The 15292-nt window shown below is 40.5% G+C and overlaps 1 protein-coding gene across 1 annotated transcript in view; it reads right to left on the minus strand.

The window, feature by feature from the left end:
* The window catches only part of KCNAB1 (potassium voltage-gated channel subfamily A regulatory beta subunit 1), a 469491-nt gene extending 454608 nt beyond the window's left edge, over positions 1–14883 (minus strand). Inside the window, exon 1 of the mRNA XM_052636474.1 lies at positions 14609–14883. Coding sequence (XP_052492434.1) covers positions 14609–14883 — 275 coding nt within the window. The remainder of the gene's footprint in view (positions 1–14608) is intronic.
* Positions 14884–15292: the final 409 nt, after the last annotated feature.

Genomic DNA, 15292 nt, shown 5'->3' on the forward strand with positions numbered 1-15292 from the left:
TACACATGATCCACCATACTCTTCTGTATTCTGGACCAATGTCAACACTCAGCTACCAGTCAGCTTAGTAAACAAAAGCTGAAGATGGCAAACTTTCATCAGCCTGGGCCTGGATCTGACCTAATTGAAACTTCCTATTCTTGATAACACTTACATGAGAAGGAAATAAAACTTTCTTATATCAGGTCAGTGAAGCTTCGGGATTTATTTAACAGCAGCTAGGTTTACCACCTGAATGCAGAGTTCCAAACATTAGCAAGGACATATAAGAAAGCCTTTCTCATGATCAATGCAAAGAAATCAGTTCAGTTCTTCAGTTCAGCCCCTCAGTTCTGTCTGACTCTGTGACCCCATGGACTTGCAGCACACCAGGCTTCTCTGTCCATCACCAATTCCTGGAGCTTACTCAAACTCACATCCATTGAGTCAATGATGCCATCCACCCATCTCATCCTCTGTCATCCCCTTCTCCTGCCTTCAATCTTTCTCAGCATCAGGGTCTTTTCAAATGAGTCAGTTCTTCACATCAGGTTTCAGCTTCAATATCAGTCCTTCCAATGAACACCCAAGACAGATCACATTTAGGATAGACTGGTTTGATTTCTATGCAGTCCAAGGGACTCTCAAGAGTCTTCTTCAACATCACAGTTCAAAAGCATCAATTCTTTGGCTCTCAGCTTTCTTTATAGTCCAACTCTCACATCCATACATGACTACTGGAAAAACCATAGCCTTGACTAGACAGACCTTTGTTGGCAAAGTAATGTCTCTGCTTTTTCATATGCTGTGTAGGTTGGTCATAACTGTTATTCCAAGGAGCAAACGTCTTTTAATTTCATGGCTGCAGTCACTATCTGCAGTGATTTTGTAGCCCAAAAAATAAAGTCTGTCACTGTTTCCACTGTTTTTCCATTTATTTACCATGAAGTGATGGGACCGGATCCGAGGATCTTAGTTTTTTGAATGTTGAGCTTTAAGCCAACATTTTCACTCTTCTCTTTCACTTTCATCAAGAGGCTCTTAGGTTCTTCTTCGCTTTCTGCCATCAGGGTGGTGTCATCTGCATATCTGAGGTTATTGATTTTTCTCAGAGCAATATTGCTTCCAGCATGTACTTCATCCAGTCCAGTGTTTCTCATGATGTACTCTGCATATAAGTTAAATAAGCAGGGTGACAATATACAGCCTTGATGTACTCTTTTTCCTATTTGGAACCAGTCTGTTGTTCCATGTCCAGTTCTGTTACTTCTTGACCTGAATACAGGTTTCTCAAGAGGCAGGTCAGGTGGTCTGATATTCCCATCTTTTCAGAATTTTCCAGTTTATTGTGATCCAAACAGTCAAAGGCTTTGGCATAGTCAATAAAGCAGAAATAGATGTTTTTCTGGAACTCACTTGCTTTTTCAATGATCCAGCAGATGTTAGCAATTTGATTTCTGGTTCCTCTGCCTTTTCTAAAACCAGCTTGGACATCTGCTGGTTCACAGTTCACATATTGTTGAGGCCTGGCTTGGAGAATTTTGAGCATTACTTTACTAGCATGTGAGATGAGTGCAATTGTGTGGCAGTCTGAGCATTCTTTGACATTGTCTTTCTTTGGGATTGGAATGAAAACTGACCTTTTCCAGTGCTGTGGCTACTGCTGAGTTTTCCAAATTTGCTGGCATATTGAGTGCGGCACTTTCACAGCAGCATCTTTTAGGAGTTGAGACAGCTCAACTGGAATTCTATCACCTCCATTAGCTTAGATCATAGTGATGCTTCCTAAAGCACATTTGAATTCACATTCCAGGATGTCTGCCTTTAGCTGAGTGATCACAGCATCATGATTCTGGATCATGAAGATCTTCTTTGCACAGTTCGGTGTATTCTTTGTGTGCAAAGAAATAGAGGAAAACAATAGAATGGGAAAGACTAGAGATCTCTTCAAGAAAATTAGAGATACAAAGGGAACATTTCAAGCAAAGATGGGCACAATGAAAGATATAAATGGTATGGACCTAACAGAAACATAAGATATTAAGAAGAGGTGGCAAGAATACAAACAACTATGCAACAAAGATCTTCACAACCCAGATAGCCACAATGGTGTGATCACTCACCTAGAGCCAGACATCCTGGAATGTGAAGTCAAATGGGCCTTAGGAAGCATCACTACAAACAAAGCTAGTGGAGGTAATGGAATTCCAGGGGAGCTATTTCAACTCCTAAAAGATGTTGCTGTGAAAGTGCCACACTCAATATGCCAGCAAATTTGGAAAACTCAGCAGTGGCCATAGGACTAGAAAAGGTCAGTTTTCATTCCAATCCCAAAGAAAGGCAATGCCAGGAATGTTCAACCTACAGCACAATTGCATTCATCTCACACACTAGCAAAGTAATGCTCAAAATTCTCCAAACTAGGCTTCAACAGTATGTGAACCATGAACTTCCAGATGTTCAAGCTGTATTGGAAAAGGCAGAGGAATCAGAAATCAAATTGCCAACATCTGTTGGATCATTGGAAAAGCAAGAGAGTTTCAGGAAAATATCTAGTTCTGCCTTATTGACTATCCCAAAGCCTTTAACTGTGTGGACCACAACAAACTGTGGAAAATTCTTAAAGAGATGGGAATACCAGACCACCTTAATTGCCTCCTGAGAAACCTGCATACAGGTCAAGAAGCAACAGTTAGATCTGGACATGGAACAACAGACTGGTTCCAAATAGGAAAAGGAGTACATCAAGGCTGTATATTATTACCCTGTTTATTTAACTTATATGCAGAGTACATCAAGAGAAATGCCCGGCTGGAAGAAGCACAAGCTGGAATCAAGATTTCTGGGAGAAATATCAATAACCTCAGATATGCAGATGACACCACCCTTATGGCAGAAAGCAAAGAACTAAAGAGCCTCTTGATGAAAGTGAAAGAGGAGAGTGAAAAAGTTGGCTTAAGACTCAACATTCAGAAAACTAAAATCATGGCATCTGGTCCCATCACTTCATGGCAAATAGATGGGGAAACAGTGTAAACAATGACAGACTTTATTTTTGTGGGCTCCAAAATCACTGCAGATGGTGACTGCAGTCATGAAATTAAAAGACACTTACTCCTTGGAAGGAAAGTTATGACCAACCTAGACAGCATATTAAAAAGCAGAGACATTACTTTGTCAACAAAGGTCCATCTAGTCAAAGCTATGGTTTTTCCAGTGGTCATGTATGGATGTGAGAGTTGGACTATAAAGAAAGCTGAGCACAGAAGAATTGATGTTTTGAACTGTGGTGCTGAAGAAGACTCTTGAGAGTCCCTTGGATTACCAGGAGATCCAACCAGTCCATCCTAAAGGAAATCAGTCCTGAATGTTCATTGGAAGGACTGATGCTGAAGCTGAAACTCCAATACTTTGGCCACCTCATGCGAAGAGCTGACCCATCTGAAAAGACCCTGATGCTGGGAAAGATTGAAGGCAGGAGAAGAAGGGACAACAGAGGATGAGATGGTTGGATGGTTTCACCGACTCTTTGGACATGAGTTTGAGTGAACTCTGGGAGTTGGTGATTGACAGGGAGGCCTGGCGTGCTACAGTCCATAGGGTTGCAAAGAGTCGGACATGACTGAGCGACTGAACTGAACTGAACTGATAGCATTTCACATAGGTAGGGAAGCTGTTGATTAAAGGACATATTGTTTCAACACAATAACACACAGCACATAACACAACAGTGAAAATGTTGTAGAACATTAACACACGCCATTTAGTGACCTTCATAATCTAAAACTGGAAGGACTTCGATAGCTGTTGCTGCATAACCTCTGCATCCTCTTAGAGTTGGTGTTAGATGGAGCTGGCCAAAGACTCTTGACTCAAACCTAAAATCTGAAATTAAGCTAAATTCATCTAATAGAGGATGACGCTTGGGCACCTCCAGGGCCTTTGTTCTTACATAGCTCTTTTGATGGAGAAAAGCTTGAAGAAATACTGAAATTCATAGTCCACTCTATTGCTCAGCCCTTTGCTCTCAACCAGAGTGACTTCCTCCCTATCTGAGCTGCTCCCTGACATCTCCCAGTCCTTCTCAGGGCAACGGCAAGGACCTTACGTAGGGAGGGGATGCTGTGAATCCCACATCTTACTTTAAGTGAAAGGGTGAAATTACTAATGTGACATCTCAGAACCTTCTAAAATCAACCCAAATTCAGGGAGGAAATATTCAGTGGTTAAGAGGTATCATCTGTAGCCCATTATCCAGGTTCATGTGCTGTTTCTATTGCTTAGTTGAATCTAACCATGAGGAGGGTCTTTGCTAAGTTTCAGTTTTCTCCCATAAAGTGGAGATGATTAAAAAAAAAAATAGTCAAACCACAAATTATTAGAAAAGACTAAATTGAATAATATAACAAAAGTGTTGTGTATGTAATAGATATTCAGCAAGCAGTTGCTGATATTACGAAAGGAATGCAGATGTTATAGTGTTTGCAATGTACCCAAGAAATCCTGGCCAGGGTCTGGGAGAGAAGTATGGCTGTATCTATCCCTGTGTTTACTAGAAAGCAGATTAGAGATAACCATGCAATGGCACCCCACTCCAGTACTCTTGCCTGGAAAATCCCATGGATGGTGGAGCCTGGTGGGCTGCAGTCCATGGGGTCATGAAGAGTCGGACACGACTGAGTGACTCCACTTTTACTTTTCACTTTCATGCATTGGAGAAGGAAATGGCAACCCACTCCAGTGTTCTTGCCTGGAGAATCCCAGGGACGGGGGAGCCTGGTGGGCTGCCGTCTGTGGGGTCGCACAGAGTCGGACATGACTGAAGTGACTTAGCAGTAGCAGCAGTACTCTCTCAAGCCATGTTCTAGACTGGATTAGAGCCGCAGTCTCAGGACAGAAGATAATAAAAATAATAAAAAAGCAAACATACAGTAGTTATAGTTCATATATAAACAATCTATATGTCATTTATATATAGATAGTGGTTTAAAGCATATCAAGGGTTTTTACACATACTATTGGATCTAACCTTTAAAATCCTAGAACATAGAAAATGCAGATGTTTTTATTTCCACCATACAGATGAACAAATTGAGGCTCAGAGATTGGACATAATTTGCTGAAATCTATACAGTCAGCAATGAGCCAGACTTTAAGCCCCAGGCCTCTCTATTCCAAAGACAATAGATTCATTCTCTCTGCATGCAGAGAGGATTTGTCAGACAGACATTTGATCCTTGCTAATCAGAAAGGATTTTAAATGAGGACATAAAAGAAAATCTTAGAAGAATGGTGTTCTCAGTGAAGCAGGGAGGGAAGCAGCATGTTAAGATCTTTCTCCTAGAGATGAGGAATTTTCCCAGGCTCAGAGAACACATGGAAGGAAGCGAGAGAAAGGAAGACTGTGGAGGTAAAGTCATGGATGAAAGCTGATGTGACTCCAGAGGGGAATGGTGATAATAGAATTTGCTGAAGAACCCTTCCTTTGCACTTAACACCATGCTAAAACTTTGATAGATATCCAATTTAATCCTCCCAGTTCTATGAATGTGTAATATTGTTATTCCCATTTTACAGGTAAGGAGACTAAGTGAAAGTGAATTCGCTCAGTCATGTCCGACTCTTTGCAACCCCACAGGCTGTAGTCTACCAGGCTCCTCAGTCCATGGAATTTCCCAGGCAAGAGTACTGGAGTGGGTTGCCATTTCCTTCTCCAGGGGATCTTCCCAACCCAGGGACTGAACCCGGGTCTCCCACATTGCAGGCAGACACTTTACCATCTGAGCCACCAGGGAAGCCCAAGGAGACTAAGATCAACTGTCACATAGCTAGTGACTGGTAGGTAGGGCACAGGGGAACCAAGCTTCAGATCTGGGTTGGTCTGACATCAGAGCTCATGTTGATCTGTCCCCAGTTTATGTAGCCCCAGAGGCTTGTAGATAAAGCAAGATGTACAATGTCTAACATTGGCTAATCCCAGGAGTGCACAAGAAGCTGAAGGGTGAAAGTAAAAAATTAATAAACCAAGTTATATAAAATACACCTAAGCAGAAAATGAAGATCGTGGCATCTGGTCCCATCACTCCATGGGAAACAGATGGACAAACAGTGGAAACAGTGTCAGACTTTATTTTTGGGGGCTCCAAAATCACTGCAGATGGTGACTGCAGCCATGAAATTAAAAGATGCTTACTCCTTGGAAGAAAAGTTATGACCAACCTAGATAGCATATTCAAAAGCAGAGACATTACTTTGCCGACTAAGGTCCGTCTAGTCAAGGCTATGGTTTTTCCAGCAGTCATGTATGGATGTGAGAGTTGGACTGTGAAGAAGGCTGAGAGCCGAAGAATTGATGCTTTTGAACTGTGGTATTGGAGAAGACTCTTGAGAGTCCCTTGGACTGCAAGGAGATCCCACCAGTCCATTCTGAAGGAGATCAACCCTGGGATTTCTTTGGAAGGAATGATGCTAAAGCTGAAACTCCAGTACTTTGGCCACTTCATGCAAAGAGTTGACTCATTGGAAAAGACTCTGATGCTGGGAGGGATTAGGGGCAGGAGAAGGGGACGACAGAGGATGAGATGGCTGGATGGCATCACTGACTCGATGGACGTGATTCTGAGTGAACTCCGGGAGTTGGTGATGGACAGGGAGGCCTGGCGTGCTGCGATTCATGGGGTCACAAAGAGTCGGACACGACTGAGTGACTGAACTGAACTGAAGCTGTATAAAATGAAACTAAGCTAAATTTTAAAATCATAGCATGATGTCATCTCACCCCAGGAGAAGTAGAATATTCAATATGGAGAGACAGAATTATAAAGACTAACCTTGGACATGGAGTAAAGGAGCAATGGCTTAGAGAGGTAACCTGACATTCAAAACAACAGGACAATGAGCTAGGAAGCAATCTTTCTGCATGCTTAGTCTCTTAGCTGTGTCCAAAACTCTTCTGTAATCCCATGGACTGTAGCCCGCCAGGTTCCTCTGTCTATGGGATTCTCCAGGCAAGAATACTGAGTGGGCTGCCATTTCTTCCTGCAGGGGGATCTTCCCAACCAAGGGATCAAACTCATGTCTCTAGTGGCTGGGAAGCTCCCAGGTGGCACTAGTAGTAAAAGAATCCACCTGCCAGTGCAGGAGACACAAGAGATGTGGGTTTGATCCCTGGGTTAGGAAGAACTTCCTGGAGGAGGAAATAGCAACCCACTCACAGCTTAAGGAAGATGTATTCCACTCCAGTGTTCTTGACAGGAGAATCCCATGGACAGAGGAGCCTGGCTGGCTACAGTCTATGAGGTTGCAAAGGAATCCGACGTGACTAAAGCAACTGAGCACACAATCTTTCTAGCATGTGTCCAAAATCATAGTAAACTACCCAACAATGTCCTCATATTTTAATATCTCTGGAAAGATATTTCTATGTAATTTCTCATATAGATATTCTAAGAGTTAGAGACTTAAAGAAAGTGTGCCTGCTCTAACAAATATATATATATCATCTTTTTTTTCTGAAAGAAATAAAAGAGCTTTCTCTTTAACAAAAAATCTAATCAAGAATGTTTCCTAAGGAAGAAAAAACTGGTTAAAAAATTTAAAGTTATTCCATTGTAGCCTATTTCTATTGCTCTATCACCCTTGATATCATTTTACTGGTGCTGTTCACTATGTTCTAGGTTGACAGAGGAGGAGGGAGGAAGGGACAGAGGGACCAAAGCTGATCACATGTCCAATCTACAGCACATGTCTTATATCATTTACCGTAGTCTCCTGAACTAGGTATTCTTATGCCCACTTGCAGGCCCAGAGTACAGTCAGACTCCATAAAGGGGTTGTTGTTTGCCTCGTGAATACAAACTGCTCTCCATTTCTATTCCATACATTCTTACATCTGTGTCTTTGCTCACACTCTTTGCTCCACGTGGGTTGCTTCTCCTGGCCTCCATCTCTACTTGCTCACGTCCTGCACACCCTGCAGTTTCAGATCTAATCACTGCAGCTGCGAGCTCTCCTTCCTCTGCGCTTTGCTATGACCTTCATTTATGTAATACTTCTTATTTACATATCCTCCCTGGTGGCTCAGATGGTAAAGCGTCTGCCTACAATGAAGGAGATCCAGGTTCAATCCCTGGGTCGGGAAGATCTCCTGGAGAAGGAAATGGCAACCCATTCCAGTATTCTTGCCTGGAAAATCCCATGGATGGAGGAGCCTGGTAGGCTACAGTCCATGGGGTCACAAAGAGTTGAACACGACTGAGCGACTTCACTTCACTGCAGCTGCGAGCTCTCCTTCCTCTGTACTTTGTTATGACCTTCATTTATCTAGTACTTCTTATTTACATACATGGCTCATCTCCCCTAAGCTGTACCTAGGTTGAGGGCAAGATTCTGAACTAATCCACCCTTGTGTCACCTACAGGGCTTTGCACAGAGAGGATGCTCAATCAGTAGCTGTTCAGCATTTGTTCTCTGACTGCAGACTTGATTCTTAAAAACCAGATCTTCCTACGTAAGCCCAAGCCATAGGGATCACCTGCTGCCAGGAACTGAATCCACCAAAACTCACCTGGGAGCTCTGTCCTCCCATGGGACCACATCTGATCCTCTGAAAATACATAGAAGTAAATAACTTCTAAGAAGGCAGAAAGTTTGGGCGGCAGAGACAAAATATTAGAAATGTAACTACTTGTCAGGTAATAAACATTTATTAAGATGGTAGAAATCACTATTGAAATGCTGTAGCTCAACAATCATTCATATGTTGTCTTGTCCTACTAAATGTCCAGTCAGTTCAAACGAATAGGTCAGCCCTGGTTTGGAATGTTAATTCTGATAGTATATGAAAGCTCTTTCTATTCTGTCAGTATGTCACTCTTCCCTAGGAGGGTAGTGATCATATGAATCCCTAGAAAGTCTCTGTAAGCACACACAATGGGCTCTCATAAATATTAATTGGGCACAACGGGATCCTCAGCTGTCAGGTGCTAGATGAAGTGGACATTTTTGCTAGATGTTTTGAGTCACCCTAACTTTACTTATCTTCATAAGCCTAAATATACCAAGGACAACATGGGGTCTTGTCTTAATCCTTATTCCAAAGTGTGTGAAAGCAAAATACATTAGTTTTCACATCATTTCTACATTATCTCAAGAGTCCTTTATAATGCTGTTAGTCCTCTTTGCAGTTGAAGAAACTGAAATTCAGGAAAGTTAATTAACCTACCCAACTCTTTGTTAAACTTTAAAACTCAAGCTTCATAAACACTATGTAGTACAGAAAAAGCAATGAGATAACCACTCTAGAATATTACCACAGAAAATGGTGCTGGCACAAAGACAGAAATATAGATCAACGGAACAAAATAGAAAGCCCAGAGATAAATCCACGCACCTATGGACACCTTATCTTTGACAAAGGAGGCAAGGATATACAATGGATTAAAGACAATCTCTAACAACTGGTGCTGGGAAAATTGGTCAACCACTTGTAAAAGAATGAAACTAGAACACTTTCTAACACCATACACAAAAATAAACTCAAAATGGATTAAAGATCTAAATGTAAGACCAGAAACTATAAAACTCCTAGAAGAGAACATAGGCAAAACACTCTCCTACATACATCACAGCAGGATCCTCTGTGACCCACCTCCCAGAATACTGGAAATAAAAGCAAAAATAAACAAATGGGACCTAATTAAACTTAAAAGCTTCTGCACAACAAAGGAAACTATAAGCAAGGTGAAAAGACAGCCTTCAGAATGGGAGAAAATAATAGCAAATGAAGCAACTGACAAACAACTAATCTCAAAAATATACAAGCAACTCCTACAGCTCAATTCCAGAAAAATAAACGACCCAATTAAAAAATGGGCCAAAGAACTAAATAGACATTTTTCCAAAGAAGACATACGGATGGCTAACAAACATATGAAAAGATGCTCAACATCACTCATTATCAGAGAAATGCAAATCAAAACCACAATGAGGTACCATTTCATGCCAGTCAGAATGGCTGCAATCCAAAAGTCTACAAGCAATAAATGCTGGAGAGGGTGTGGAGAAAAGGGAACCCTCTTACACTGTTGGTGGGAATGCAAACTAGTACAGCCACTATGGAGAACAGTGTGGAGATTCCTTAAAAAACTGGAAATAGAACTGCCTTATGACCCAGCAATCCCACTGCTGGGCATACACACAGAGGAAACCAGAATTGAAAGAGACACGTGTCCCTTAATGTTCATCGCAGCACTGTTTATAATAGACAGGACATGGAAGCAACCTAGATGTCCATCAGCAGATGAATGGATAAGAAAGCCGTGGTTCATATACACAATGGAGTATTACTCAGCCATTAAAAAGAATACATTTGAATCAGTTCTAATGAGGTGGATGAAACTGGAGCCGGTTATACAGAGTGAAGTAAGCCAGAAAGAAAAACACCGATACAGTATACTAACGCATATATATGGAATTTAGAAAGATGGTAACGATAACCCTGTATGCAAGACAGCAAAAGAGACACAGATGTATAGAACAGTCTTTTGGACTCTGTGGGAGAGGGAGAGGGTGGGATGATTTGGGAGAATGGCATTGAAACCTGTATAATATCATATATGAAACGAATCACCAGCCCAGGTTCAATGCATGATACTGGATGCTTGCGGCTGGTGCACTGGGATGACCCAGAGGGATGGTACGGGGAGGAGGGAGAGAGGGGGGTTCAGGATGGGGAACACGTGTATACCTGTGGTGGATACATGGTGATGTATGGGAAAACTAATACAATATTGTAAAGTAATTAACCTCCAATTAAAATAGATAAAAAGAGAATGTACACTGAGAAAATATTTTCAAAAAGCAATTAAATTAAGAATAAATGTATATGTATGTATGTATAAATACTATTGTATATGTAATATTTACCCATTAATTGCACTTCTAGAAATAGACCCTAAGAAATAATCAGAGATATGATTTTTTAATCTCACATAAAGATGTTTATTATAATATTACTTATGATAATGATAAATAGTAAAATAAGAATAGCTAAGCAATAATATGGCTATAATATGTAGTCCTTGGAAATTTTTAAATGGTTTTTAAGGTAATAAAATAATCTGACATACTATTAAGTGAAAAAATATATGATTTTAATTCAAAAATTTATGATTTCAATTCAAAAGGCTAGGGTAAAGCACAGCAAAATATTAGCAGTGATTGCCCTTTCTTTTTTATGTTTCTGTTTTCAAAATTTTCTACCAAGTTCAGATGTCACTTTTGCAATCTGAAAAAAAAGTTATTTAAAAACAACAAATAAATTAACAATCACATCCACAGTTACACAAGAAATGAAAGTCAGCCCTTTATCTTCAACTCCAGCACTCTGGTCCCTGAACCACCCTTCCTCATTCTGCAGAGTAATGAGCCATCATATAAAATACATTAGCATTACTGAGTCATCAGACAATTATGCAAAATAGCGAATCAGAATGAAGTAAATTATATTAGATTGTTTCATATGTAATCTTATGCAGACACAGCCCCAGAAAGGGAATCAGTGCCACTTAACTCCAGACTAATGTGCGTGGTCTGCCACGACTCCTACAATTTTATTTCTTAAATATACCAAAACCACTGGACCCTCCTCTATCTGTAACACTTTCTTCCAATCATCTAACAATACCCTTTGTTTCAAATTAAAGTTACCACCAAATCTGGGCATAAGACAGTCCTCAAATTCCTCATGAACTACAATTAACCTGCTGTAAAATATTTTCATTCCATCTTCTCAGAAAAGAAACTGGAGTGAGAAACCACTAGCAATTCCTTGTTGATGGCCATTAACCAATGACACAAAGAATTATTACCCATAGCAAACATATAATGTCTTCAAGGACTAAAGTATTTCATATTCTGTCCTGTAAGTAAAACTTTACAGTGGATACATTTGTTTATATTCTATATTAATCATGTTTATATTCTACATACAGGTCTCTAATGGAGATATCATTCTTGGGCCATACTGTTGGAAGAAAGGACAATTGGAAGTCCATAAAAATTCCTGTAAGTTCTTTACTGGAAACATCTATAAATGAAAGAAAACCAGGTCACTTGAAGAACTACATGTCCTATTGCTTACATTACAGTTTGAAAGGATTGTACATTACAGCTGATCATTGTCATCACTCCACTAATCTCAAGAACTCAACTGAAGTAGTTCTAACATTGGGATGTAAAATGGAAAGGAGCTGGCGATGAGAAAAATTGTCTTTTTTGAATTATGTACACATTGAGATTTGCAATAAATCTAATTTATGAATGAGCTCAGTGCCACCTGCACACACTAATTTTCACTTGGAAACATCATGCTGTAAAACTAAAGGAGGAGGAGACATTTTTCATTTTTGATGATGTACAAGAGATAGGACTTTCACTGTTCTTTAACACAATCAGTAGGCAAGGGACTCAGGCTATTGTGAATCAGTGATTAATAATGTGTCCATTGTTACTATGGAAACCATACTTCTGGATCATCTCTCCTGAATATGGGACAAATTGCTATTGTTTGAGTAAAGCAGGAAAGAGTAGAGCTTGTTTTTCTTTTCCCAAGTTGCTGGCTCAAACTGATTGCTTTTAGTTGCTAAGTCACGTCTGACTCTTTTTCGACCCCATGGAATGTAACCCACCAGGCTCCTCTGTCCATGGACTTCTCCAGGCAAGAATACTGGAGTGGGTTGCCATTTCCTTCTCCAGGTCAAACTGATTACCTTAATTTACGTTCCCCTCTGACCTGATAAACGTTATTCCAATATCAGATAATACTGTAGGAATTGCATAGTCCTGTGTTAGACTCTTTTAAGGAAAGTTTCTGGTCTAGAGTAAGTAAAACAATATGTTAAGAATGGCTCAGACGGTAAAGAATCCACCTGCAGTGCAGGAGACCTGGGTTTGATCCCTGGTTGGGAAGATCCCCTGGAGAAGGGATTGGCAACCCACTCCAGTATTCTTGCTTGGAGAATCCCGTATGCACAGAGGAGCGTGGCGGACTACAGTCCATGGGGTCGCAAAAGAGTCAGACACGACTGGGCAACTAAGCACAGCACGGCACAGTGTTAGACTCCTTTAAGGAAAGTTTCTGGTCTAGAGTAAGTAAAAGAATAGGAAAGGAAAACATTATCAAGCTTCTCACTTGCCACCTAAGTCTTTTTCCAGAAGTTCTTTAATAATGGCTTTAAAATTTAAGATTTATAGATATGAGATACACTGCCAACACTGACAAACTCTTTCATGCTTCCTTTGACTGAGATCATTCTTCTTGGTCCTTTCTCTATTTATTATCTCTATTGGGATATTATTATATCCCAGATGTAAGTACACAAGCTTACAGGAGCTTCAGACAAATCACTTCAGTCATAAATAGCAAATGTGTTTCATAAAGCACTTATACACACTTAATCTCGTTCTAATTTTTAAATGCCGATTTTTAAATGGTGGCTTAGATTTGGCAGTAACTTTTATTCTTGCCTTGGAAACCTTTGAAAAATGGAAGTTCAGGCATTTTGTAGTCCAACAAATTTTTAATCTATGTGCATCAGTTAATTCAATCACTAAATATTTTCGTCTTGTTAGAATTAGAAATATAAAAATGGGGCAGCTCAGAGCACATTGGGATGCTTTGATACACATAATACATTCTGGAATTTCTATGCTGCCACAGTCTCTGCAAAAAGTTTTTCCTGCTTTGACAATTTCATTGAAACTATTTTTCATTTCTAGTGAATTTTTATTGTCACTTAATAAAAAGTTGTCTTGGTCTTTATTTTCAGGATCGTTTTCCTTGAAAAATTATCTTTAATTCCTAAGAGATTTTTTTGCAGCAGTTACAGTGAATAAGCATTCTTAAATTTCAGGATTCCAGACACTTTTACTCCACACATTTTGCCTTATAACATTGGGATTTGTGAAATTATTCCTCCCCTGCATTATTTGAAGCTGAGGCTGAGAAAAGGACAGAGAGAAAATCTACAGGGATCGGTCTTACATTGACCTCCTTTTTTTAAAAAGTGCCTTTTTCTCCTGATGATGTCTGTCTTAGACAGGGGGCCCAGACCCCCAGGCTGGTGGTCAGCGTGTTCTACTCTATACTCCCATTGCATGCTGAGCTCTCGATCAACAAGTTCACACTATTCCACTGTACACTTTTCAAACAGGCAAAACATATTTCCTTCCCTCATCCTCAAGTTCTTGAGGGTGAGGGAAGTAGAGAAAAATTGCAAAGTTTTTGTTATTGTTTTGGAAGGAGGCATCTTAATGCAATTTTTGAACCCCTCTGAATGTCATTTAAGACCAATCTTAATGCCATACTCCTCCTCCCTCTCGGCTTTTGAGTGCTTACTGCCTCCTTACAAAGGGTGTTTTCTGAATAACAATCCAGGGAGCATTATTTGCCATTTTCACCAAGTTCCTGCTCTTTACAGTTAGACATTTGGAAATGTCAATCATCTGTACAAGACAGTTAGAGCTGTTACATCTCCAGCAGCATGGGAAAAGAAATCCAAGCATTCACTCAGGAGAGCACTTTCAAACAGGGTCTCATACAGCCGGTGCGGGGAGTAGGGAGTCTTACCTGTGAGGCATGCCGGTGGTGTAGGCAGTGGTGTGCTCGGTGGACAGCTCCCAGAGTTTTAGGTACCAGTTCATCTCCACTTCTCGCACCAGAGCCAGTTGCCGTGCCCTGAGTTGAGTTTGCCCCGATGGGCTGAGGCTGCTCTCTTTCCCATTTTCTGCAGCTTTCTTGGGAGATTTGTCTTTGCTCCCTACAGAAAACCCAGATGGTTTCCTTAACTTGGGATTCTCTTCTGAGATCTGACCCCCTGCTGCCCCGGTCCGGGCTGCCAGCATCCTGGAGTCTGAGTCTGTCTTTCAGAGAAAACTTGAAGTCACTGTCATCAAAGTAATTTGAATTGATTTTTCTGTTTCTGCCTCCCTCTTCTCTCCTGTTCTCCCCCATCCCCTTAACCTTATCTTGCCGCAAAGCTGTAATTGAGCCGAGTCTGCTGCAAGGGATGAAAGGGTATCTCTAACTTTCCTGAGGAAGAGCTAAGGCGGCCACTATCTGTGAGATCCTGGAACATGGAAATTTTCAAAACAACCCCCAGTGACTTTAATACTGAAGCTTTATGGTGCTGTTTCTTATGCAAAGTTTGGAGTTCTTCTTCACTTAACAATGATAACTTTGAACCTTAGATCATTAGAGTTTTGTAAATTATATTTGATCATCATATGAGAGTTATAAAAATATGAGGCTAAT

This window comes from Budorcas taxicolor, chromosome 1, assembly GCF_023091745.1.
Source record: "Budorcas taxicolor isolate Tak-1 chromosome 1, Takin1.1, whole genome shotgun sequence".
NCBI classification, from domain to species: domain Eukaryota; kingdom Metazoa; phylum Chordata; class Mammalia; order Artiodactyla; family Bovidae; genus Budorcas; species Budorcas taxicolor.